General features: G+C 54.2%; 2 protein-coding genes across 3 annotated transcripts in view; one reads left to right on the plus strand and one right to left on the minus strand.

The window, feature by feature from the left end:
- RSPH1 (radial spoke head component 1) overlaps positions 1 to 5,805 on the plus strand; it is a 33,082-nt gene extending 27,277 nt beyond the window's left edge. Inside the window, exon 9 of the mRNA XM_035030119.1 lies at positions 5,720 to 5,805. Within this exon, the coding sequence (XP_034886010.1) occupies positions 5,720 to 5,769 (50 nt within the window). The 3' untranslated portion in view covers positions 5,770 to 5,805. The remainder of the gene's footprint in view (positions 1 to 5,719) is intronic.
- Positions 5,806 to 6,884: 1,079 nt separating this feature from the next.
- Positions 6,885 to 22,866, minus strand: part of UBASH3A (ubiquitin associated and SH3 domain containing A) — a 36,666-nt gene continuing 20,684 nt past the window's right edge. The window contains exons 8-14 of one of the 2 annotated variants that reach the window (XM_035030124.1): positions 21,350 to 21,449; positions 18,150 to 18,272; positions 15,950 to 16,042; positions 13,743 to 13,887; positions 12,497 to 12,603; positions 10,077 to 10,186; positions 6,885 to 7,595 (exon numbers count right to left, since the gene is read on the minus strand). In XM_035030124.1, coding sequence (XP_034886015.1) covers positions 7,458 to 7,595; positions 10,077 to 10,186; positions 12,497 to 12,603; positions 13,743 to 13,887; positions 15,950 to 16,042; positions 18,150 to 18,272; positions 21,350 to 21,449 — 816 coding nt within the window. In that variant the 3' untranslated portion in view covers positions 6,885 to 7,457. The remainder of the gene's footprint in view (positions 7,596 to 10,076; positions 10,187 to 12,496; positions 12,604 to 13,742; positions 13,888 to 15,949; positions 16,043 to 18,149; positions 18,273 to 21,349; positions 21,450 to 22,866) is intronic. The other variant, XM_035030125.1, reaches the window with a different exon arrangement.

Raw genomic sequence — 22,866 nt, forward strand, 5'->3', positions numbered from 1 at the left:
GCGACTTCAAGGGGCCATCTCTGTAAGGGGTTTGCAGTGGGATTCCTTTACAAAGCAGGTTTTTCTACAGCAGCGGCTCACACTCGGGCGAGCACCAGAATCACCCGGCGGGCCTGTTAAGCACAGATTCCTGGGCTCCACCCCAGAGTGTCTGATCCCCTGAGTCTGGGCTGGGACCTCCGTGGGTGCATTTGTAACAAGCCCTCAGGGCATGCAGGTGCTGCTGGCCTAGGGACCACACTTCGAGAACCCCCGGCTTGGAGTCCCTTTGACACGTCTCAGGGTCACAGCAGTCAGGACCTCGAGCTGATGCGTCCAGGTGCCCAGCCTCCCAGCCGGCCAGCTTCCTGACGGTCCCTGAGTGTTAGGTGATGTCAGAGTGGCCCTGAGGATTCCACGAGATGAAGCAGGAATGTACTTAACCACACGACCTCCAAGGAATAAGCCTTCGCTTGGCTGTGGCCGCCACCGTCCGCCTCAGTCCACTCAGGTCCATTTTATCCAGCAGCGACCCGGAACACATCTGCCGAGTAAAATAGATTGGAAAACGGGTGCCTAGAATTTGGGTTTGTGAGAGTGTGTAAAATAGGTTATACGACATTACTGGGTTTTATTGCCTTTTGCAGATGCAGGATAAATGTTTTTCATCGTGCCACAAAGTTATGAACTTTGACAGTCGCAGGGTATGTTGATAACATAAGGAGGATTATAACTGAGCGCCAGTAGGTTTATTACCACAATAAAAACAGCTGTGAGATACATGATAAGCCATTACACTCAGGGGAAGGGGCTCAGTCCGGTCTGAACGAGGAACAGGTGGTGCGTTTTTCTGGGCGGCACCTGCCATACTCCGCTCCCCGCTCACCGTCCCACCCACCTGCCCACGGCGGGAGCTCCTCCAGGGCAGGGTCGGAGCCTGCGGTTCTGTCCCCAGGACCCCTGGGGGATGCAGGTAGCAGATTCCTATAACAAGACGGTATGTCCTCACCGTCGCTGGGTCCGCTCCCTGCTTTCCCCTTCTTCATCTGTGAGGGCGCTTCGCATTATACACACGGCAAGGCAAACAGCACTGCTCCTCACTGGCGGGCATGCAGACCCCCCGGGGACGGTGCTAAAATGCAGCTTCTGGTCCAGTGGGCCGGTGAGGGGCCAGAGCCTCTGCATTTCTAACAAGCTCCTGGGTGATGCCCCAGGGACCACGGGTTTGAGAAGCAGATTGGAAATGACGTATTTGGCGTTTCCTCACCTTTCCTCAAGGCTGGTTATAGTTCTCCCGGATAATGCGCTCTGGGGACCCCAGTGTTTAACCATGAAGTGAACCAGGGCACACACTCAGCCCTTCCTAGCTGTTCCCAGATCAAGGACGGCAAAGTGGTCCGAGGATCCCCAAGGGCAAATAAAACGCGCATTTTCCAAAATCAATCACTAAACTCAACTGGGCTGTCCTTCTGGGAGGCGTTTTGCGGGCTCTCCCTGCAGCGAGCTCTTCACAGGCATTTCTCCATTGGGGTTTATGTTGGTTTTGTGCTATGGCTTCTTTGGAAAATACTTTGGTTTATTGCACTAAGGAATTGTTACCTCATTATGGATGGCATGCAGTGAAAGATACTGAGTTCAGAGTTGAAAGAAATACACTTTTGCAGAGAGGAGAAATCTGACATTTCCAGATCATTTTCCAAATGACTTCTTAGGGAACTTCTTTGCTTACAGGCTTCACTAAGTAGGTGTGTGTGTGTGTGTGTGTGTGTGTGTGTGTGTGTGTGTGAGATTCTTAGCTTATTTTTGTGGGGCTTAAGTTTTAGGAGCAAACGGTCCTCAACAGTTGGAAGTGGCATTTGCTTGGAAGCAAACAGGTGAAAAGCTAACGACTCTGGAAATGTTCTGCAGCAACTTACAAACATCTTTTGACATGGCTGGATTCTGGTTACACTTGTGATGGAGCATCTCTAAAATCCCCTACGTCTCTAAAACTTCAGTCCGACTTAATAGTTGGATGCCCGCCTGCAAATCTCAGTGGCACGGTGTGCTGGCTTTGTGTGGCTTCCTCGTGTGGCAGAGCCAATGGGGTCAGAAGAGGCAGAAGCATCCCATTGAACAGGGAGGCTGGGGAGACAAGGCGTGAGGCCCCCTCCAGGCATGGTCCAGGCTCCAGAGTCGCTGGCCGGGTGGGGAGCTCAAAGGAGACGCAGCCTCGGAGGGATCCCAGGATCGAACAGTCTGCCCAGGCCCCAGACTTTCCCCTGCTGCCCCCCCAGCTCTGCTTCCCTCCTGGCTCCAGTGCCCCATCTCCCCTCTCCTGACCCTGTCCAAGCCCACATCTCGCTCCCTCTTCCCTGCTTTGCTGGAAGCGGGCAGAGCCTGCGGTGCCTACAGGCAGGCCTGTCCTGGCCTCTTCTCACTAAGAAGAGGGGGTGACCTCTCCCCACAGAACAGTGTTCATACCACCCATCACCTGTGGGCTGAAGCCGGCCCATCCCAGCTCATGAAGGCTGATTTCTACATTCTCAGGCATTTTATAAATCTGCTCAGAATCCGCCGTCGTGGGAGCATTTACACCCTGGAAACTGGCAGACCCCACAAAGGCTCCAGCTCAGCCCACTGCTGCTCACTGCTCGGAAGATAGCCCCTCCTCCAGAACACAGGCTAGGAGGCTGTGACGGGTCGGCCCGCTGACAGTCTGCACCCAAGCCACACAGAGATCGTGCCTAAGGTCACAGTGGGCCAGAGACAGGATGGGGTACGAACTCAGGTCTCCTGAGATGCAGTGCAATCCTTCCAACAACGGTTCGAATAATGTCTTCTTTGTTAATGGAAACTATTTCTGGCATTCGCACCGATCCGTGTGCGGGCACCGTCTGTGGGCCCCTGGGGCACGTGGGGTGGGTATGGGACAGGAACTCCTCCACCCTAGCGTCCTGCTGTGCTGGGATCGGCCCCGGGCCCAAGGACGCTGCAGCCTTTTGATGCTCGTGGCACACTTTCCACATCTAGAATCTGGGTGGCAGGGGGCCGGTTCGTGCCTGGACTTCCTCTGTCCTCATGTCACAGGACCCTGCCCTCAAGAGCATCACACGCTGCTCAACTCGAGATAGACACATTTTTTTCCTGATGTTCGTCTCCAGAATAGCGTGTCTACTCCGTGAGGGTGCGAAATGGTTACGCCGGGTCCCCCCCCCCGCCCCGCACCCCTGTGCTGTCATGGGTGCCCAAGGACCTTGACAAATCGCCTGGGACCAGGGCTCAGCGAACACAGCAGGGGTTTTCAGTGGGGGACGATCTTGCTCCCCAGGGCATATTTGGCAAGATCTGGAGACGTGTTTGGTGAGCATGACTGTCAAAGGGGCGTGCTACTGGAATCTTACTGGGTCAAGGCCAGGGGTACTGCTAAACGCCCCACAATGGACAGGACAGCCCCCGCCCCCCGCAACAAAGAGTTCCCCTCCCCAGATGTCCGCAGTGCTGAGGGTTTGAACCCTGGACACACAGCTGCGCCGTGAGTCATGATCACAGGTGCTGGGCCCCCAGGAGGGCTCAGTGAGCACTTCGCAGTGCCGGGCCCTCCTACCCAAGGACCCAGCGTGCCTGTCCAACCAGACCCGTCCTCCTCCAGGCCCGCGTGGCAGGTTTAGGTTCTCAGGTGTTCTCCTAAGCATAGTCCTGGGTATCTTCTGTTCTGTTGTCATTGCTGTGTACATGGGATGTTTTCTGTCACTGCATCTCCCAGTGACGTTGGCGTACATGAGGTCTGTCGACGTCTGAGCTTTATCTTTGAGCTCAGGCACTCACTGATTCTCCTCTTGTGGTCCCAGGATCTCGACTGACTTTCTTGGGGCTCCAGATCTGTGGTCCCGGCATCTGCGAGTACTCCCGCTTGCTTTCAGTGTGCAGGCTGGAGGGAGGGGGCTCTGCGTGGTGAGGAGGGGAGGCTGTGCTCCCCAGTTCTACCCTCTGTGGCTCCTTGGGCTGGTCTGGGGGCCTGAAGGATGGAGGTTCCGGCTAGGGCTGTCCGTGGGGTTTCGTGAGCCCCTGAGATCAGGTGACAAAGTGGTTCAGAGTGGAGAAGACCACCCTCCTTCCCAGCTTGGCTCTGCAGAGGAGGGAGGCTCTGGGAGCACTGGGGGGTGGCCCCAGGTGGATACCTGGTCTTCCTCCCGATGGGCGCGTTGGCAAAACCACCAGTAAGCCCCCTTACTCGAGGGCTGAGAAAGGCAGTGGGCTCTGCGGGGAAGCTTGGGGACTGTGTCACACAGACTCCTTCCTGAGCACCTGCGAGCCCCTGGCGGCTCCCGGATGACCTGGGTGGGTGCGAGCCCAGGGAGCATAGAAACCATGCTCTTCTCCCAGGCGGGGAGCAGGACGGCACCTGGGGATCTGTGTTCTTGCCTTTAACCCTCCCACTGACCTAGCTGGCCCACAGGGAGCCAGACTTTACCTTATCACCTCTTTAGAGCCCCGACCTCCAAATAAGGCTACATTCTGAGGTGCTGGAGGTCTGGACTTCAACTTATGAATTTGGGGGGCACACGATTTAGCCCATGAAATTCATCAACATGACCAGATCTAAAAAAAAAATTCTCAAATTTGGTTCTAAAATAAGACTTGCTTCAGTGGGAAATTACGATGGCTGTTTCTTCTCAGGTAACAGAGGGTGTTTGCCAGGGACCAGTGGCCCCAGACCCGTCACCACGCACGTGTCCCTCGGAGGCTCCAGATTCCCCATCAGGCCAGACTTAGGCTCCCCGATCCTTTGCTGCCCGGCCCCAAGGCCGTGCCCCCCCTTCCATCTTCTGAAATAGCCGGTGGTGGGTCGGGTCTCCCTCACCGCGCCACAGGCTCGTGAACACAAGGGACTATCCGCCACATGAGGGGAGTCAGCAGAAGCGTGGAGAGCTCCTTTCCAGGCCTGTTTTTTGCAGCCCCCCCCCCCCCCGCCCCCGCCGTGAGGAAACCAGAGATGCGTTGGGTGGGCCGGGTGGGGTTCTGCGGTAACAGGAGGCCGTTCCCAGAGGACGTCAGCAGGGGTCACTGTCGGCTTACAAACACACAGATGCCGGAGCCCACAGAGAGCTCACGGATCTCTTTGTTTCTCGGCTTCTTCCTTGGTAGAATTGCAAACTTGCACCAATCCGTGATAAACTTCCATCCCTCCCTTTCTCCAGCGTGGCTCTGTTCTCAGGGCCCCCGTCCTGACAATGAGGCCCATTCTGGAAGCTAAAAGGGTCGGAACTGGGCTTTCCTGCCATCAGAATGGGGGGCTAGTCAAAACCAGAATTATAGAATTTAAAGAAAATGGAGTTTCCCGGGGCGCCTGGCTGGCTCAGTTAGTTAAGCGACTGCCTTCGGCTCAGGTCATGATCCTGGAGTCCCGGGATCGAGTCCCGCATCGGGCTCCCTGCTCGGCGGGAAGTCTGCTTCTCCCTCTGACCCTCCCCCCCTCATGCTCTCTCTCTCTCTCTCATTCTCTCTCTCTCAAATAAATAAATCAAATCTTAAAAAAAAAAAAAAGAAAAAGAAAATGGAGTTTCCCTGCAGCAGGGAGCCTGCTTCTCCTTCTGCCCCCACCCCCTCGCTTATTCTCTCTGTCACTATCTCTCTGTCTCTCTCTCAAATAAATAAATAAAAATCTTAAAAAAAAAAAATAAAATGGAGTTTCTTGCTCTTTTGGCCTTGAAATCTGAGGTTCAAGCCCATCTCATCATCTCTTGCAAACCCCCATCAGCAGCCCGGCAAGGAGGAAGGCCCTCCCCTTCATTACCCAGGGGCAGGTGACCCAGCAGCCTCACCCTCTACAGGGCGAATCCAGACACCTTGGGACCACCAAGCCCTCTGCTCTCTGTTCTGCACCACCTGCAAACATCTTTATGTTTGGAGACAGAAAAACAACGTCACGAGTAAAGTAAAACAAGGGACAAACACTTTTATCTTTCCTTCGGGAGGCCCAGTTGGACTGCACAGTGAAGAGCCTTTTGTGTGGCCTGTGTGTTCTTTGTGAGTGGCTGGTTCCCCGTCCAGGTTCCGGGGTCCACCCTCTCTGCTCCTCAAGAGCTCCGCGGACTGTGTCCCCAGCTTCGCCTGGGAGACAGCAGGGGAGAGCTGGGGGTGGGGCTGGCTCTTCCCTCCAGCTCCCTCTTTGCTCTGTGCAACGCAGGGTCAACCACGGTCCCAAACACTGGAACGGGAGCGTGGTGGGAGAGGAGGAAGGCCAGTCGGGTTCACTGTGCCAGCGTGGGACTTCGGGATGCTGAAGGCATTGGCCGTCGGGACAGGTGTGACCAGTGGGGGCTGGGTCCAGGACGCCACGGGAGAGACACCCATCACCCACCTGGACCAACAGCTGGAGAGTCAGAGGCACCACGGGATTGGCAGCATCTGGGCAGGAGTCCCTGTGCTGGTGGTGGGTCTCTCCTGTGAGTCGGGCGGAACATGCTCCCCCCATTTGCAAGGCCACCTCCCCCTCCACTTGACCAAAAGGGAGAAAAGGAGAAGCTGGGGAAGGTCTGCACTGAGTGGGGTGTGTCACATCCTCATAGTGGGGCCCCGGTACAAGCAGCCCCATGTGTGGGGTGTGGGGGATGGAGATTGTCCCCAAAGCCATCCACATCCTAATCCCAGATCTGTGACTGTGTCCCTTACAAGGCAAAGGGGACCGTGCAGACGGAATAAGTTGTGGATCTTGAGATGAAAGACCATCCTGGACTATCAGGCGGGCCCTCTGTAATCCCAAGAGACCTTACAAAATGGGGACGGGGTCCGAGGCAGAAGGCCACGTGGTGGTGGAAGCGGTGGGACGGGGCGGGGGGGCTTGAAGACGCTGCTGTCTGCAGGCTGGCAGGGCAGGGGCCTCAGCGGCGGGGAAAGCAAGGGGACAGACTGCTCCCCGCCACTTCCGCAAGAGCCTCTGGGAGGAATGCAGCCCGCTGACCTGTCTTAGAAATCCTGACCCCCAGAGCTGTAACGGAACTAATCTGTGCACGTGTGATTAAAAATTTGTGTTGTCCCTAATTGCTGCTCCGTGGTGACTTGTTATGGCAACGATGGGAAACTCATACCCAGGGCGTGGACACCGAGCCGCGGCTCCGTGCCTTCGAGCTGGCCGGTGGTTTCTTGTTGCATTTTATTCACTATTATACCCATTTCAGCCTGTGTGGACATGGCCCAAAAGTGACTGGACTAGAACTAGGAAAACGACGGGGAACGTGATTCATCAGAACACAGCACATAGAGTGGGTGCGTCCTTCCAGGACCCCGTGGTGGGTCGCCGTGGCTCCTTCCCTCCGGCCACGCGGCAGGTCCACACATCTCAAGGGCTGCACTCACAGGGTAACGGTCCACTGGTGGCCGCTGGGAAGGCGACAGCGGATGGCGAACCAAAAGTGCATTTCGTGCATCTACAAATCACATCGGGGGAGCGGAGGACGCCCCTCTTCCCGGCGCCGAGCAGAGCGTGAGCGCGGCTCCTAGCTGCCCGGGAGCCAGTTCCGCCAGTTAAACGCCGAGTTCGAGCCGTGGGTCAGCGTCTTCACGGGAGGATTCACCAGTTCCCATTTTCCTTCCTTTTTATTTTCCTCACAGAAGCACATGCCCAGAGAAGGAATCTAGGACAGAGTTTCCAATCACTTATTAATATTTTATACCAGGTCAATCGATTTTACATTCGCTCCAAAGCTAGCCGGCAGGTCCTGCTGGGCCGGGGAGGCGGGCGCCATGGGCCCACGCTGGCATTGCTGCCCTAAACACGATGCCCACGTCCACGTCCCACACAGCCGTCCTGGGGCGGGGGCCGTGCCCCTCCCACGGGTTGTCACACCGGGGTGCTGTTGGCAGGGGCAGAGGCCGGGGATCCTGCTAACGTCCTCCAGGGCTCAGGAGCATGGTGCCCCCCAACACGGAAGCACCCTGCCCGAAGCTCGGCAGTGTCCAGGCTGCAAAGCTCAGGCTGCTGCTTGGGGACTGACTTGCATTCTCAAATTTAGCATCACAAAGGGATACTGGTATTGTCTGCAGAGCCCAGAAAAAACCGCTAAGTGAAACTTTAGAACCTCCATGACTTCAACTGCAAAGTGAAAGCGTTCGCGTAGATTTTTGTTTTTAAGGCTTTTTTGGGTTTGTTTGCATGTTTTGCTTTCCTTTTTTCCCCTCTCTTTTGATGCTGAGAAATTCCTCAGTGAGACAAAATTTGCAGAAATTCCAGCATGCAGGGGGATCCCTGTGGAGGCTGGTGGTGACTCAGGACGACTCTCTCCTGCTTAGAGAGACTTTGCGTGTGTGTGTGTATGTGTGCATGTGGGTCCAGGGGCGTATGCATGCATGTGCACACGTATGCATCTTTGTGCGTGTGTGTGTATGCGTGCACGTGTGTGCATGTGTGTGTACCTACGTATGTGTGGGCGTGTGTGTGTGCGTGTGGGGGCAGCATGGTGTGGCGGGCAAAGGGAAGGCTGTGAACGGTCTCTTTCCATCTGCCCCTGATTTGAAGGCCCGGGGTTCCCCAGAGCCCCTTGGTAAATGTCTGATATGTGCAGGCAAGTCCAGCTCATTTGGAGAGGGGGCGAGGTGGACACCAAACTGTCAGGATAAGAAAGTCGCAGGAATTTGGAAGTTCAAGGCTGGCATCGTGAGAAGGGGAGGCCAAGAGTCAGGGGAGCGGGTGGGAATCTGGCTGCGAAGACCAGTGGGGTTTTGGGATAGCACCAAATTTGCGATTCTGTCCGCAACTGGCACGTGTGGATGACCGGGAGCTCAGGACAGCCTGGGAAGGGGTGCAGGATCCGGAGCGTGCAGCCCGTGAGCACATGAGAGGGAGACAGTGACATCAGCAAGAGCGATGCTCGGGGAGCAGGTGGTGCGGGGGCCACCAGGAGAACCCCCAGAAAAATCCATCGTCATCCAGCATGGCCTGGAGGCTCGAGCCCTATATTCAGATAGCAGTCAACCGGTGGCCCAGGACCCAGAGGGCTTGGGAACATCTGGGTCGCAGTTGGGAAACCCCACCTTGGAGACACTTGGGAGGGGATGCATGCTTCCACTCAGGTCCAGAGGACACTGAACGAGAAGAGAGAAGGCGCACGCAGGTATTGCTCTCTGACTCGCCCCCACGTGAGGGAGGACCTGGCCTTCTGCGGCAGGCAGGGCGGGGCTCTGAAAGCCAAGGACCTTGCCCAGGCTCCGAGCTGGTGTTGGCTGGTCGGGGCCTGGGGTCTGCTCCTCTGTGAACAGACTTTGGCCACTCGTGGTCCTGTGACAATTTTGCACCAAGGAGACAACTCAGGGACCCATCTCCCATCACAGGTGTTGTCTATAGCACTGCACTCCCAGCCTCAAGGTCATCGGTCAACTGATCAATCTGATAAAAAGGACAAGGACGGGGGGCAAATCTGGCCCTGAGTAGATTTTCGGGGCAGGAGCAGGGGGTAGGTCTGAGCCCCTAGTTTCCCCGCCTTGATTCACCTCACTGATGGATAAAGCCGCCTCTGGGTTATTGGGTGATGGTCAATGGGTTGTTGCAAAGTACCCACTGTCCTTCTCTACATGGTGGTTACCTGTAAGTGTTTGCAGAGCTCCAGCCCAACCCCAGGCACTCAGGCTACCACAAGTCTTGTGTGTTCCATGGTGGGCTGACTCGAAAGGCAAGAGGGTGGGAGTTCCTTTCTGTCCTCCAGCCCCCTGCCCCCGGGTCCCCAGAGCAAGCCAGGCCAGCCTTTGCTCTTTCTCTTTGTGTCCACAGGGTTTACTCCCCACTGGACCATTTGTCCAACTACTGGAGCTGCAGGGGATAACCATATCTTACTTTTTTGTAATAATAATAATATATAATAATAGTAATCTGGGCAGCAAATGGCCAAAGTTGCCATAATGATGATAAAAGATGATAAACTGCTCCCGTCAGCCCCCCCGCCCAGGGCTGCCCTTTGCATAAGAGCAGGTGCACACATTCTCAGGAGATGGGGCGAGTGGGGTGGTCCCTGCTGCCCTGGGTGGGCTGGACACCTGTTTTCATTCTGAGAAGGAAATATGATGACCCTGTGGGCTCTGGGGGCTTGACTTCATGGCCCAAAGAGAAAGGGGCCGGCACGTACCTTTCTCACCACCTGGGCGAAGTCTCCACTGTCCCGGGGTGGCAGCCCAAGGAGCGGGCGAGTGCAGGAGTCCAGCGCCGAGCCGTGGCTCACAATCAGGATGACGCCCACTGTAGAGAAAAGCACACCTCGGGGTCAGAGGAGGCACAGAGGGTGCCTTTTATTAGAACGAGGGTCCGCAGTGCTACTGGGGGGAACCACTTTGTGGTGCACGAAGCCTGAGAGAGCTGGGGTAGGAGAGAGCTGGGGTAGGAAGTGGTGCGGCAGGTGGCCACCTGTGCATAGTCCGTGTGCATCACGTCCATGGGCACGATCTGTGGCGGTAGCACCTGCCGCGAGCTTTGGGGATGGGACTGCGCCATGATCCGAGCTGCCATCTCTTGCAGGATGTGGTGGTGGCTGCCGCCCAGGCTGGGTCCCTTAGCTAGAGAATTGTCAGGCAGCTGGCCACCATGAGCCTGCTGATGCCTCTTGCTTCGATAAGGCCATTCTGAGTCCACGGGTGGAGCGAGTCCCCCACCGGCAGTGTGACCAACACAGGCACCAAGCACAGCGGGAGAGAGCTGGCCCAGCCGGGCGAGTCCGGGAGGTGCCCTGGCCGGACCCACTGGATCCACCTGCCGGAGGGAGTCGGGCGGCGGGCCTCCCCCGAGGGCTACAGCTGACACAGAACAGTCTGTTCACGCTGTCTCCTAACACGACTGTAAATTCTCCAACAGGACTGAAGCCCTGATGTACTTTTCCTGTGTTATTTCCTGTTCATTCCATTCTCGTATCTTTGGCTTCCCAAGTCACGGTGCGGCGGCCAAGCGCCGTCTGGGAGGAGGACGCGCAGTTTGGACTCTGGGCCTGTGCGGTCAGCGTGCGGGTGACTTGGACACGCGGGCTCCAGCCCCCTGAGCTTCAGCGTCATGGGGAGTGTGGGGCCGTGATGTCACAGACCGCACAGGAAGGTGAGCAGTTAACAGGTAATATCCGTGAAGGGCCCCCTGCCCGGGGACCGGTAGGTGTTGGCTTTGTCCCTCCAGCCCACCTGGCTATTTCATTCCTCCTCTGCGGCTTGTCGTACCTGCCACCCTCCCACCTTGCTCATGCTCTCTGCTCTCGGGCACCGTTTGCCTTCCAAATCCCGCTTGTCCTACGGCTCAGGTGCGGCACCCTGGCAGCCTCCGTGGCACGTGCGGCCGTGTGGACGGGTGGGCTGTGTTCCCTGCAGTGAACAGCACGTAGACGGTGCTCAGTGGGCTCAGGAGCTGATAAACCAGATCTCTATCCCTGTTCCCGAGGGCCTCATCCCTGTAGGGGGTCCTCAGAAGGGCAGAGCATCCCATGGCCTCTGAATTTCAGCTCAGGACAGAGGCTTGACATGAACAGCAGGAAAGCGGCGGGCTGAGGAGGGACCCCGGCCGTGCAGTGGAAGGCTCTAACGTCATCTTCCATCCTGTGGTGCTCCGTGGCAGTCAGTGTGAGGAACAGGGCTTTGGCGATCAGTTAAATGCCACTAAGGTGCGGTTCCCAAAAGAACACTTCCCAGGATGCCAGCCCGTCGAAGTAGGCAACGTAAAGCAGTCTCATGCCACTCAAATTTCCTAATATTCCAGATGCCGTGCCCCTTTCCCCAGTCATGTTCAAACTCCTTGAGGGGGGAGCACGTGCTTCTTCACTTGGGTTTCCCCCACCGTGTTTTATTTGGCGTCTGACACAGCACGATGTTCACTACACACTTGCTAAATGTAAATTTTTAAAGGCTTAGTTTTTAGCTTTTCACTATGGACACTTTCAGAGATACCCAGATAGGCCCGAAGGTGGGCCTCCCGCCTCCTGCAGCTGCAACGGTGTGACATTTGTGCATCATGCGCCGTCAGAGCACCCCCAGCCCCTCCCCCCCATCGCCAACGTCCAGTGTTTCAGACTCTGCCGGGGGCGGCCCCTCCCAGTGAGGACTTCCACCCTTCCACACCCAACCCGCCACTGTCACACCTAACAGAACCCACTCGTCTCTTAGGCATTTCCACATTCAGATTCCACATTCGGATTTTTCTAAGGGTCTGAACCATCTACGGATACAGATGTTTTGTGCCGATCGGCATTCAAATGTGGCCTGATGTCTGGTTCTTCCATCTTCAGTCTCTTGTTTCCTAGGACGCAGACATGTGTGGTTTGTGCTGATCCACTGTCCTAGATCCCATCGGCTCCCAGTCTCAGAATCGGGGTCCCCAGGGCGGCAGGGGCATGTATCTACACACTGCGTTACTGCAGAGCCCTCCATGTAGCTCTGTTGGTTGGGGTGGGGGGCGGAGGGAGTTGCGGTATTCCTAGGTTCATAAATTAATCCAGTCTCCACGCCAGAGGTAAGACCCCAACCCCCGGAGCCTGCCCATACCCGAAGGTGGGGGACGGGAAGGGGGGGAGGCACTTACCGTCCCGTGGGCAGGCGCTGATGATCCGTCCCACACTCACCGCACACCTCTCCACATACTCATCATAACTCTCAGCCGGCAGGAGGGAGGCGAGGGGAAACGCAGGCCTAAAGGACGAGAGGGAGGACCCCTGCCATGCTGGCCTGCTTGCTGTGTGGTCAGCTGGAGAAGGAGAAGGCCTTCTTTTTTTTTTTTTAAGATTTTATTTATTTGACAGAGAAACATAGCGAGAGAGGGAACACAAGCAGGGGGAGTGGGAGAGGGAGAAGCAGGCTTCCCGCTGAGCAGGGAGCCCGATGCGGGGCTCGATCCCAGGACCCCGGGACCATGACCCGAGCCGAAGGCAGACGCTTAACGACTGAGCCACCCAGGCGCCCCCCCTTTTTTTTTTTAAAGATTTTTTATTTATTTGCGAGAGAGAGAATGAGAGACAGAGAGCATGAGAGGGGGACGATCAGAGGGAGAAGCAGACTCCCTGCTGAGCAGGGAGCCCAATGCGGGACTCGATCCCGGGACTCCAGGATCATGACCCGAGCCGAAGGCAGTCGCTTAACCAACTGAGCCACCCAGGTGCCCAAGAGAAGCCCTTCTAAGACAGCCCCGCCTCAAGGCAGCTCGTGGTCCACAGCGACACTCCGGTTGTGTGTCCCCAACGACAAAGGGCTGATGTCCAATCTCCAGCAAGTGCCCTCACAGAACACCAGAGGGTTTTGTGATGGCCAAGAGTCAGCCGTGGGCCGAGAATGACAAAACTTGTCTTCTTGACTGCACCCTAGCCAGGCTCCTCAAGCCCGCGGCTCGTGAGGCCGACCGCGGGGCTTCAGTGTCCAACTGCGTAGAGTCAGTTTTAGCAAGACTCCGGCTAACACCGTGAAGCCAGAAGCCCCAGCGTTGGTATGGGCTCCCCCTCGATGCCTGAGCAAGCTCCGCATGCCCCGCCAACCCTGGTGATGTCTGGTCCCTCTGGTCTGCCTTCAGCCAGCTGCTGCTAGGGCAGTTTATGGAGAATTACCCACCCTCTTAGTACCTTTCCACCCCCCACCCTGCTCCTCGGCTAACAGCCTCCGCTTGTCCTCATTGTGTTTGGAGCTGAGTCCCACTCTGCTCCCCTGTGACAACCCCCCAGTGCAGCATTCTCCCCGAATACAGCCTTTCTTACCATCTTTAATGGGTGTCGTGAATATTTCTTCTTGAACAAGCACTAGAGAAGCACCCCACCCTGGCAGAAGGCAAGAGGACGGCATACCTGTAATCCATGCTGATGTTGAAATTCGCCTCTTTCAGCTCGTCCAGGGTCATGAGGGTCGGGGTGGTTTTGCCGGACTCCCATTTCGTCCACTCAAAGATTCCAGGTTCCACTCTTATCTTAATTCTTTTCTCCAGTTTGAGCTCTGGATCCAACAGAACACAAGCGTTTATCGTCCTCAGAGTCCATTTTGGTTTTACGTAAGTTAAGTCTCTCCTTACACCTAAACAATACCTTTTAAAAATGTGGGTTTTTTTTTTTTCTTGGCAAGTATTGTTCTGTGATTACTCATAGCCATGCTATTTCTGAGCCCCAAACCACTGGGTGGTTGGAAGGTATCCGAGGAGTGGTGGCGCCCGTCCATCGGGAAGGGACCCGGGCTGGGAGGCACCACCAGCAGCGGGCTCACCCTGGTGCCCACCCCGATGGTCCAGGACGGCTCTGCAGCCAGACTGGTGCCGAGCCTGGGTCTCGGTCAAGAGCGAGAGCACACGGTATTGGCCAAACCAATAATCCCTGGAAAAGACCGGCCAAAGGAGAGCACACGGGTCACACTGAGGCCCCGTCCTGACAAACACCCCAGACCGAGCAGAAGGTGAAGGGCAGAGGAAGCTGTCTCTCAGAACATCCGACTTCTCCCAGCTACCCTTCCCAAGCATTTTCTCCCTCAGCTAAGAGAAGACCTGTGGCAGAAGACATTCTCTGTGAGTGGGGCAAAGAAGACCTACGTGTTTTTGTTAGAAATGGGGCAAATGTCATTAAGCTCAAATGCTGGAAATAAAATCAGTCCCTGGACCAGTCCCTTTGCCAAAGCACGTTTAGGAAAGGGAGTTCCACGGTCTAATCCGGCTCCCAGGCTCTCTCCAGCCCGTGGAGGGCCCGTGTCCACAGTTAGGTCCATGTGAATAGGTCACATGAAGGAACAGTAGGAGAAATTCCCAAATGGGCTTGGCCGATCTTTCTGTGGAGCCATCTGGCGGCCACTTCTCTGCGGGTCACACTTTGGGAAATGGTCCATCTGGACAGCCACTGACCCGGCATTGAAACTAAGGGTGGCAGGTTAGCATCTCGGATGCCAGTCTGGAAACAGATCAGTCATGTTCCAGGACCTAGGAAGAAGGCCGAGTGCCCTCTTTTTCCTGAAGGAACACAGGGTTTATACCCTGGTAACTTTATCAGGCATCATGATAACACTAAGGATGTTCTGCATATAGGCTACAAGTCCATGAGAGATCGTCCTAGAGGCACTGATGTTACCACCACCAGAGAGCATTTTTGAGAATTTTTAATTCACGTCTCAAGTTGTTAGAGCCAGCTCTGCACCTGCTCCTCCATGTCTGCACCTGCAGGAAAGCCCCGGGCCCAGTCGGTGGGTGGGTCTCAATGTAAAATCATGCTCTCTGACCTCAGTGGGCTCTCCATTCTGCCCAGCGGCCATCCACCATCTCCCCACCGTGATCTGGCCCCTCTCTCTGATGGGCATGTCATACCTTCTGTGCATCCCCAAACCTCGAGAAGGCCTTCCTTTTCTCACTTTCAGCTGGTGGCCTGACCCCCTGTGTCTCTGAGAAAATAGAGGCAAGCCGCCTCCCCCACATTTGCACACCTGCTGCATCTGTGGCCACATGCTCTGCCCTCTGTCCCATCGCTGTGGAGCATCGGCCCGTGCTCCTGCACGGCGACCTACACCCCCCCAACACACAAGGAGGGCAGGGCGGGGGTCCAGCGGGAGATGCAGAACCAATGCCCCCAAATAGGCTGCACTTCTCTGGCAGAAACTCTAAAGGCCTGCCGGTGGCGTCCTAAGGGACATCAGCCTTTGAGGGTGCTGGACAGCTCCCAGGAGCCGAGCCCCTTGCCCTGGAAGTCGTGGGCTTTGGGCTCAGGAGGGACCATAGCCATTCCTAGCTCTCTGGGTTTTTCTGAATGCCCCTCCCCAGATTTTTTTTTTTTTTTTTAACACATGGTGGATGTAGACCAAAGGTGGACAGTGTGATGACAGGCTCCTGGCACTCGGTTACAATCCCAGCATTTCAGAAATGTTTGCGGGCTCAGTGCCTGCTCATAGCTCTTGGAGGGCTGCCCCATGAGCGTCTTACGACTTACGTGGCCATTCATCGCCCCTCATCCAATTCTTACCCCCGTCCACCTCCCTCTCCCCTTGGAGAATAGCCAAGAGGTCAAGGCTCGCTGCGGTTCTCACCGACCTTCCAGGATGTGTCTGGCTGTCTGCACGCAGCGGAGGGCCGGGGAGGCGAAGACCGAGCTGACTCTGATGCCGCTGTCCAGTAGTGCTTCCCCTGGAAAACAGCAGGTGGACAAGTGCCTCTTCGTAACCGTGGCCTCTGATGGGCCCTCACCACCAGAGGGAGGCAGGACCTTCGGGGGCCCCGAGATTCCCACCCCCTGCTGCACACGCCTGTGTCGCCCCCTTGAGTGTGGCTGGAAGCCGTGATGACATGAAGTGGTGCTCCTGGGACTGTGTTGTGTTGTACCGCAGAAGGGGATTATTGCAGGGAGGCCTGACCATTCCGGTGAGCACGTTAAAAGCAGAGATTTTTCTCTGGCTGTCACAGAAAAGAAGCCAGAGAGGTTCAGAAGTATGGGAATTCGAACAGCGCCTGGGGGGCTCTGTCGGTTGAGCATATGACTCTTGGTTTCGGCTCAGGTCGTGATCTCAGGGTCGTGAGGTCAAGCCCCACCCATGTCGGGCTCCATGCTGAACATGGAGCCTGCTTAAGATTTTCTGTCTCCCTCTCCCTCTGTCCTCATACCTCCTCCTGCTCTCTCTCTCTCTCTCAAAAAAATACAGTATTCAACACTCAAGAGATTCCCTACTGCTGGCTTCAGAGATGGAGGGGACCATATGGCAGGGAATGTAGGGTCGCTGGGAGTTGAGTGCACCCCTTTGAGGATAGCCAGCAAGGGAATGAGGACTTCAGCCCTACAACTGCAGGGAACAGAATCCCCCCAACAGCCATTGGGAGAGACTGGAACTGCTTCCAACAGGCTCCAGATGGGAGCCCAGCCCAGGTGACACCTGGCTTTCATGCTGTGAGATCCTGAGCAGAGAACTCAGCCACGCTGTGCCTGAGCTTCTGCCCTATGGAACCGTGAGCCGACATGTGGGGGCTGTTTTAAGGTCGGGGTAATCTGTGCTGGGGCAACGGGGAGCTTGAGACTACCCGAGGCTCATGGGAGGACAAGCCTGGAGGTCACATTGCCTCTCACAAAACCAGAGGGTCTGGTCCTTGGGAAAGAAGGGGATCTTTTCAGTAGGATATATGCACAGTGCCAAGGCTAGAGGCTGTAGAGGAAGGTGTCACAGGTTGGATTGTGTCCCCCAAATTCATATGCTGGGGTCCCAAACCCCAGGTCCTCGAGTGTGACATGGTGTCTTCATAATGGTGGTCAAGTTATGATGAGGTCACTAGGGGGGCTCTGGTCCACTCTGACCAGTGTCCTTGTAAAAGGCAGAGTTTGGATGCAGAGACAGTGGGCACAGAGGGACCCGTCTACACGCCAAGGGGAGGGGCCTGGAGCAGACGCCCTCGCGGACGCAGGAGGAACGCGGACTTCTGGCATCCAGAACCCAGAGAGAATGCACCTCTGTTGCTGAAGCCATTCTACGTTGGCACTTTGTTACGTGGCCCCACGGAACCAATGCAGAGGCCATCTACTGCCCGCCCGGACACCGAGCTCCTTCAGTTCACACACCTTCTCCAGTTCCCGGTTCCAGGTTCTTCATTCATTAAAGGAAGACCGGATGGATTTATTGGCTTCTTGTGTTCCAAAAAGTCAATCAATGGAACCAGAACCCCAGACATAAAGCATAAGCCCAAGCTGACAGATTTTGAAATAAAAACAAAGAGAAGATGTGTTTTTTTAATTTTTAAAATAACATCCATCGTGTACACGGTGGTCGTTGGTTTTTCTCCCCCCTCTCTTTTTTTTTTTTTTAAAGATTTTATTTATTTATTTGAGAGAGAGAGAATGAGAGAGAGCACATGAGAGGGGGGAGGGTCAGCGGGAGAAGCAGGCTCCCTGCCGAGCAGGGAGCCTGATGCGGGACTCGATCCCGGGACCCCAGGATCATGACCTGAGCCGAAGGCAGTCGCTTAACCAACTGAGCCACCCAGGCGCCCCTCTCCCCTCTCTTGTTCTTTCCACGCCTATCATTCGTTCCTTCTGACTTCCCCAATCGTCCGTCCTGGGTCCTATCTCTGCACTTCCACTCACTAGCTGTGTGATCTTGGGCAACTTACTTAACCTTTCTGTGGTTAAGTAAGCGTCCTCATCGCAGAGTGGGGATAATGCTAATGCTGACTTCAATGGGCGTGTAGCTAAGGCTCAGTATGCACTAGAGATAATCATTGCTGTGATTATTGTACTTATCCCCAAACATACCTGCCATCCTGGACTGGAAAATCCCACACGATGATAATGGTGGGTCGTTTTCAAAGTCTTTGATACCATTGCTCCTTCGGGGTAGACTGTAAGGGAAGTTCAGGTCTGGCCGGTAGTATTTCCCTAAAGCATAAATAACACCAGGCGTTCAGGTCCATCAACTTAGTGCATATTTAAAACCCCCAAGATCGAGACCCATATCGGAAGCAGGGTTATCACTTAAATAGTTGTCAACTGTGTTTTTTCTGGAATGTGCTCTGCGATGTGGATTCAACTGGAGAGAAATTTCTACTCTACTGAGCACACATTTCTTCAAATACAGAAAACACAGGTTTTCGCCTCAGGAAACGTGAGACCCTCTTTGTCCCCTGAGGACCCCTCACAAAGATTCACTCATACAATTTTCCTGCCTCCATTACTGATTTAGCTTAACTTGATGGGAATCCCAAGTTGGCGTTAATTAAGGAGGTGAAATTCTGCCTGTCCCCATAGCTGACAATGTGTCATACTGTCTCCGGGGATGGAGTACCCATGGCCGAATGTTCCCGCATTGTGCATTATTCAGCCAACTGCTGAGGCATGCCTGGAAATCCGGAGGATCCACAGGAACTCCCCCCACCCTCCATCTAGAGGCTGCGAAGCATTTGACCTTGAGCTCTACGACCTGACAGTCTGGTACAAATCCTGACACCAGGGGTTGCCAGTTGTGTGATTAGGTCTGCCTTATCAGTAAAAGGGAGAAATGATAGAGCTGTTACAATGAGTCACTCTGATCCCAGGGCCTGGCTCAGGGTAAGTGGTCAACAAGTGGTGGGCCTCATCTCGCTGTGTGCCGGGTCTATCCCTCACATCCTCCCACGCAGCCCCCAACCCCCCGGCTGCCAGCAGGTTCTAGCCACCAAGCCGCTTTTCCTGAGACCTGCTGTGCATCCGGGGCAGGCCCCATCACGTGCCCTGCCCGAGCACGCCAGCCCAGCCCTGCTCACAGCATCCCAGCCCTTTCCAAGCATGATTTTCCTGAAAGCTCCCTCCCTGGAACGTCCATTGGCAGAGACATTGTTTGAAGAAAGGCCTTCGTTAAATGCCAAAATACACGTGTTTGCTGGAAAAGTGGATTTTTTCTTTTTTTTCCCCAAGAGAAGGTCTATTGACTGTGTTGTATTCTCAAAGGCATCTGCTCCATGTCGGTCTCTTGTCCTCGGACACTCTATCTGTGAGGGTGGAGAGCAGAGCTCAGAAGACAAGGATCTGGAGCAACATTAGGTTCTGGTGGTGTAGAACCTTATAGACAGGGGGTGACCTGGCAGCAGCCCTGAGAAATGAGGGGCTGTACAAGGCGTGGGGATTTGGCCCAGAAGTGAGCTGAAATGAGGAGGGTCAGAGGAAAGGTTGGCCTCTCCCCCAAACACCCCATTGTAATACGGTAAACATAGCAATATGCAGAATTTGGACAAATTAGACTGTCAGTATTCACTGTAGGGCCACTTTGCCTGGTGCAAAGAGCCGCCAGGAGCCTCCTTCAAGCTGGACTCTCCAGTGCCTTTGAAGTACTTTCCCGAGATGCCCTTCAACAGATGAATGGATAAAGAAGAGGTGGTCCATATATACAATGGAATATTACTCAGCCATCAGAAAAGATGAATACCCAACTTTTACATCAACGTGGATGGGACTGGAGGAGATTATGCTAAGTGAAATAAGTCAAGCAGAGAAAGTCATTTATCATATGGTTTCACTTATTTGTGGAGCATAAGGAATAGCATGGAGGACATTAGGAGAAGGCAGGGAAAAATGAAGGAGGGGAAATCGGAGGGAGAGATGAACCATGAGAGACTATGGACTCTGAGAAACAAACAGGGTTTTAGAGGGGAGGGGGTAGGGGGATGGGTTAGCCCAGTGATGCATATTAAGGAGGGCACGTACTGCATGGAGCACTGGGTGTTATACGAAAACAATGGATTGTGGATCACTACATCAAAAACTAATGATGTATTGTATGGTGATTAACATAACATAATAAAATTTTTAAAAAAGTACTTTCCCCTGTAGGTGACCTGGTCTTTTGTCTGGATGACCAATATTCTTCCTCCTTCCATGACGTCCCACCACTGGTTTTAGAGCTGGTTGTTTTGTGTTGGTTCTCACACCATCACCACCACCACACGCACACTGACGTCAGGTGCCATTTCAGTCTGTGCTTTCAATCATTGTTGTCTTACAAGAACGTTTCTTCTAACTGCATGTGTGAGTGCCAATTCATTCTCATAGCCGCCTACCATCCTATTGTTTCTCTTCTGAGCCTTTGTGTCTCTGATTGGTCTTGTTTTATAGATACTACCACAGCATCCCCTCCGTGGGTTCTTGCAGGTATGTTCGGTCATGATATAATCTGCTCAGAATTTTCCTGGTGTATGCTGATCATCTGCCAATGGTTTTCCCCTCTTCTCAGCCTGCTGGGCTCCGGGAGGAATTCCAAAAGAGCTTGGCTAGCCCAGCTACTGTGACTCCATGTTCATTCAATATCTTCATTTATACAGTTGTCCGTGGCTTAGAAATCATGGCATGCTGGCTTTCCATTAAGGGATGTGCATTGGTACAGATGTAGATCATCGGTAGGGATTGCCTGTGGGTGTGCTGTATTTACAAGCACCGTCCTTAGTTCTTAGCATCACTGGTATCCCCGGTGAACTTGGGGTAAGCAAGGTGCATGTTCAGAATACGTCCATCTGTTGAGTAGCACAGTTAAACATTGTAGGGAAATGACGACAGCAGTGAAGATGAGCTCAGAGAGATAGAGCAATGAGCCTGCGAGATAGGGTTGTGCCAACAGCTGAGGGTTCGGAGACCTCAATATACTCTCAAGTCAATGCTGGGCACTCACCAGCTACCATATGTGTGTATCCAGAAGAAAGACAACTGCCCATGGGTCACACCAGCAGATGGCTTACTGTTGATGGCCATTCCTCTGTCTTCCATGCAGCATTTGAGGCAAGATACTCACAGACAGCGTACACACTCAGTGCACGAGTATAACGCCCATGGAGAAAGATGTAGTGCACACCCCTCTCACATATACTATCTCGACACAGTCACTCTCAAGAATGGTGCCATAAGAGAGTTGACTCAGGAGGTCAGGAAGGGATGTCATTTGTTAGATCTACCTATTTTCTGGGTTTCCATTCCGCCAGGACATTACCTACCATCTGGAGTGGAGCACTGCTGTAGCCATGACTTCCCGAAGATCTGATCCACTCTTTCGCCATGGCGCACCACCAAAACACTCCTCCTCGCTATTGTGGCCTGAGATGGTGGAAGGAAAGGCATGTGCATTTTTACATCTGCATTCTTAGACTTACTCAATGGGCACCTCCCCTCGCCATCCCACAGGTGGCCTAGAAACGGGATCTCTTCCTTCCTCCCTCAGTGGCTACAGCCCATTTCACCAAAGTCATTGCAATGAAAGAAGATTAGGAATTGCAGGTGGAAATCTCTTTAATTTCTAGCAACTTTTTATTTCCTAGGCATTATGACACTACCAAAGAAATGAAAAGCCATAGGAACAGCCTATACCATACAGAGCACATCAACTTTTCTACCTTTGTGTTTCTTCCACGTCCTTACCCCTGTCCTAGTCCCTCCAGGCAGCTGTAACAGAACACTACAGCCTGGGGGCTCGTAAACAAGAGACATCTATTTCTTATAGTTGTGAAGGCTGGAAATTTGAGATCAGGGTGCCTACATGATTGGGCGAGGACCCTCTTCTGGGCCAACTTTCTGGGTCCTCACAGGGTGGAAGAGGCAAGGGAGCTCTGTGGGGTCCCTTGTATAAGGGCACTAATTCCATCATGGGAGTTCCACCCTCCTGACCTAACCACCTCCCAGAGTCCCCACCTCCTAATGCTAGTACATTGGTGGTTAGGATTTCAACATATGAATTTTGGGGGGACACAAACATTCAGAACAGAGCATCCCTCCATAGTGACTTCTTAGGACATTTTCTATATCCACACATATATGTTATCATATAATAGATATTACATATTTTCTCTCTATATAGATACTGCTGTTAGTATCCTTGGGGCCCAGCATATTGGGAGCATGCCTGTCAGAGGCTGGGAAACAAGCTTCAGTTCACAGACTCCCCACCTAGGGAGCTTTGGATCTCATTGGGACCAAGGGACAAACATGGAAAGATGAGTCATAAAAGAGGATGAGATGAGATGAGATGAGATGGAGAGCTGACAGTACCTGCCATAGGAGGTGGGCTGAGGGGACTTCAGGTCAGACATGGAACTTGGTCATGCCTAGAGCCAAGATCACCAGGGATGGATGGGCCAAGGTCACCAAGATGGACAGGCCAAGGTCACTGGGATGGATGGGTTACGGTAACCAGGGATGGATAGGCCAAGCTCATCAGGGATGGCTGGAATGAGAAGGGCATCTGGGCAGGAGGCAGCTCTAGCTGCTGGTCTGCTTGTCCTTGCCTAGCTCCTTTTCCTTAAGTGGACCCTTTTCTCCCACTCCCCATCTTTGGCCCCACAGGCAAACACACACCTTCTAAGGCAAAGCTCCAAAGGGAAGTTCGTCTTGTTGTCTTACAATCAGGAAGGATGGTTGATGCCTATTGGCACCAGGATGCCTTTCCCCAGGAGAATGGATATTAAAGTATCTCATCCCCTGGCCCTGTCAAGGGCTGATCTGCAAGCAGATTGCAAGA

This window comes from Mirounga leonina, unplaced genomic scaffold (genome assembly GCF_011800145.1).
Source record: "Mirounga leonina isolate KUSES-001 unplaced genomic scaffold, KU_Mleo_1.0 Mir_353, whole genome shotgun sequence".
Classification (NCBI taxonomy): Eukaryota; Metazoa; Chordata; class Mammalia; order Carnivora; family Phocidae; genus Mirounga; species Mirounga leonina.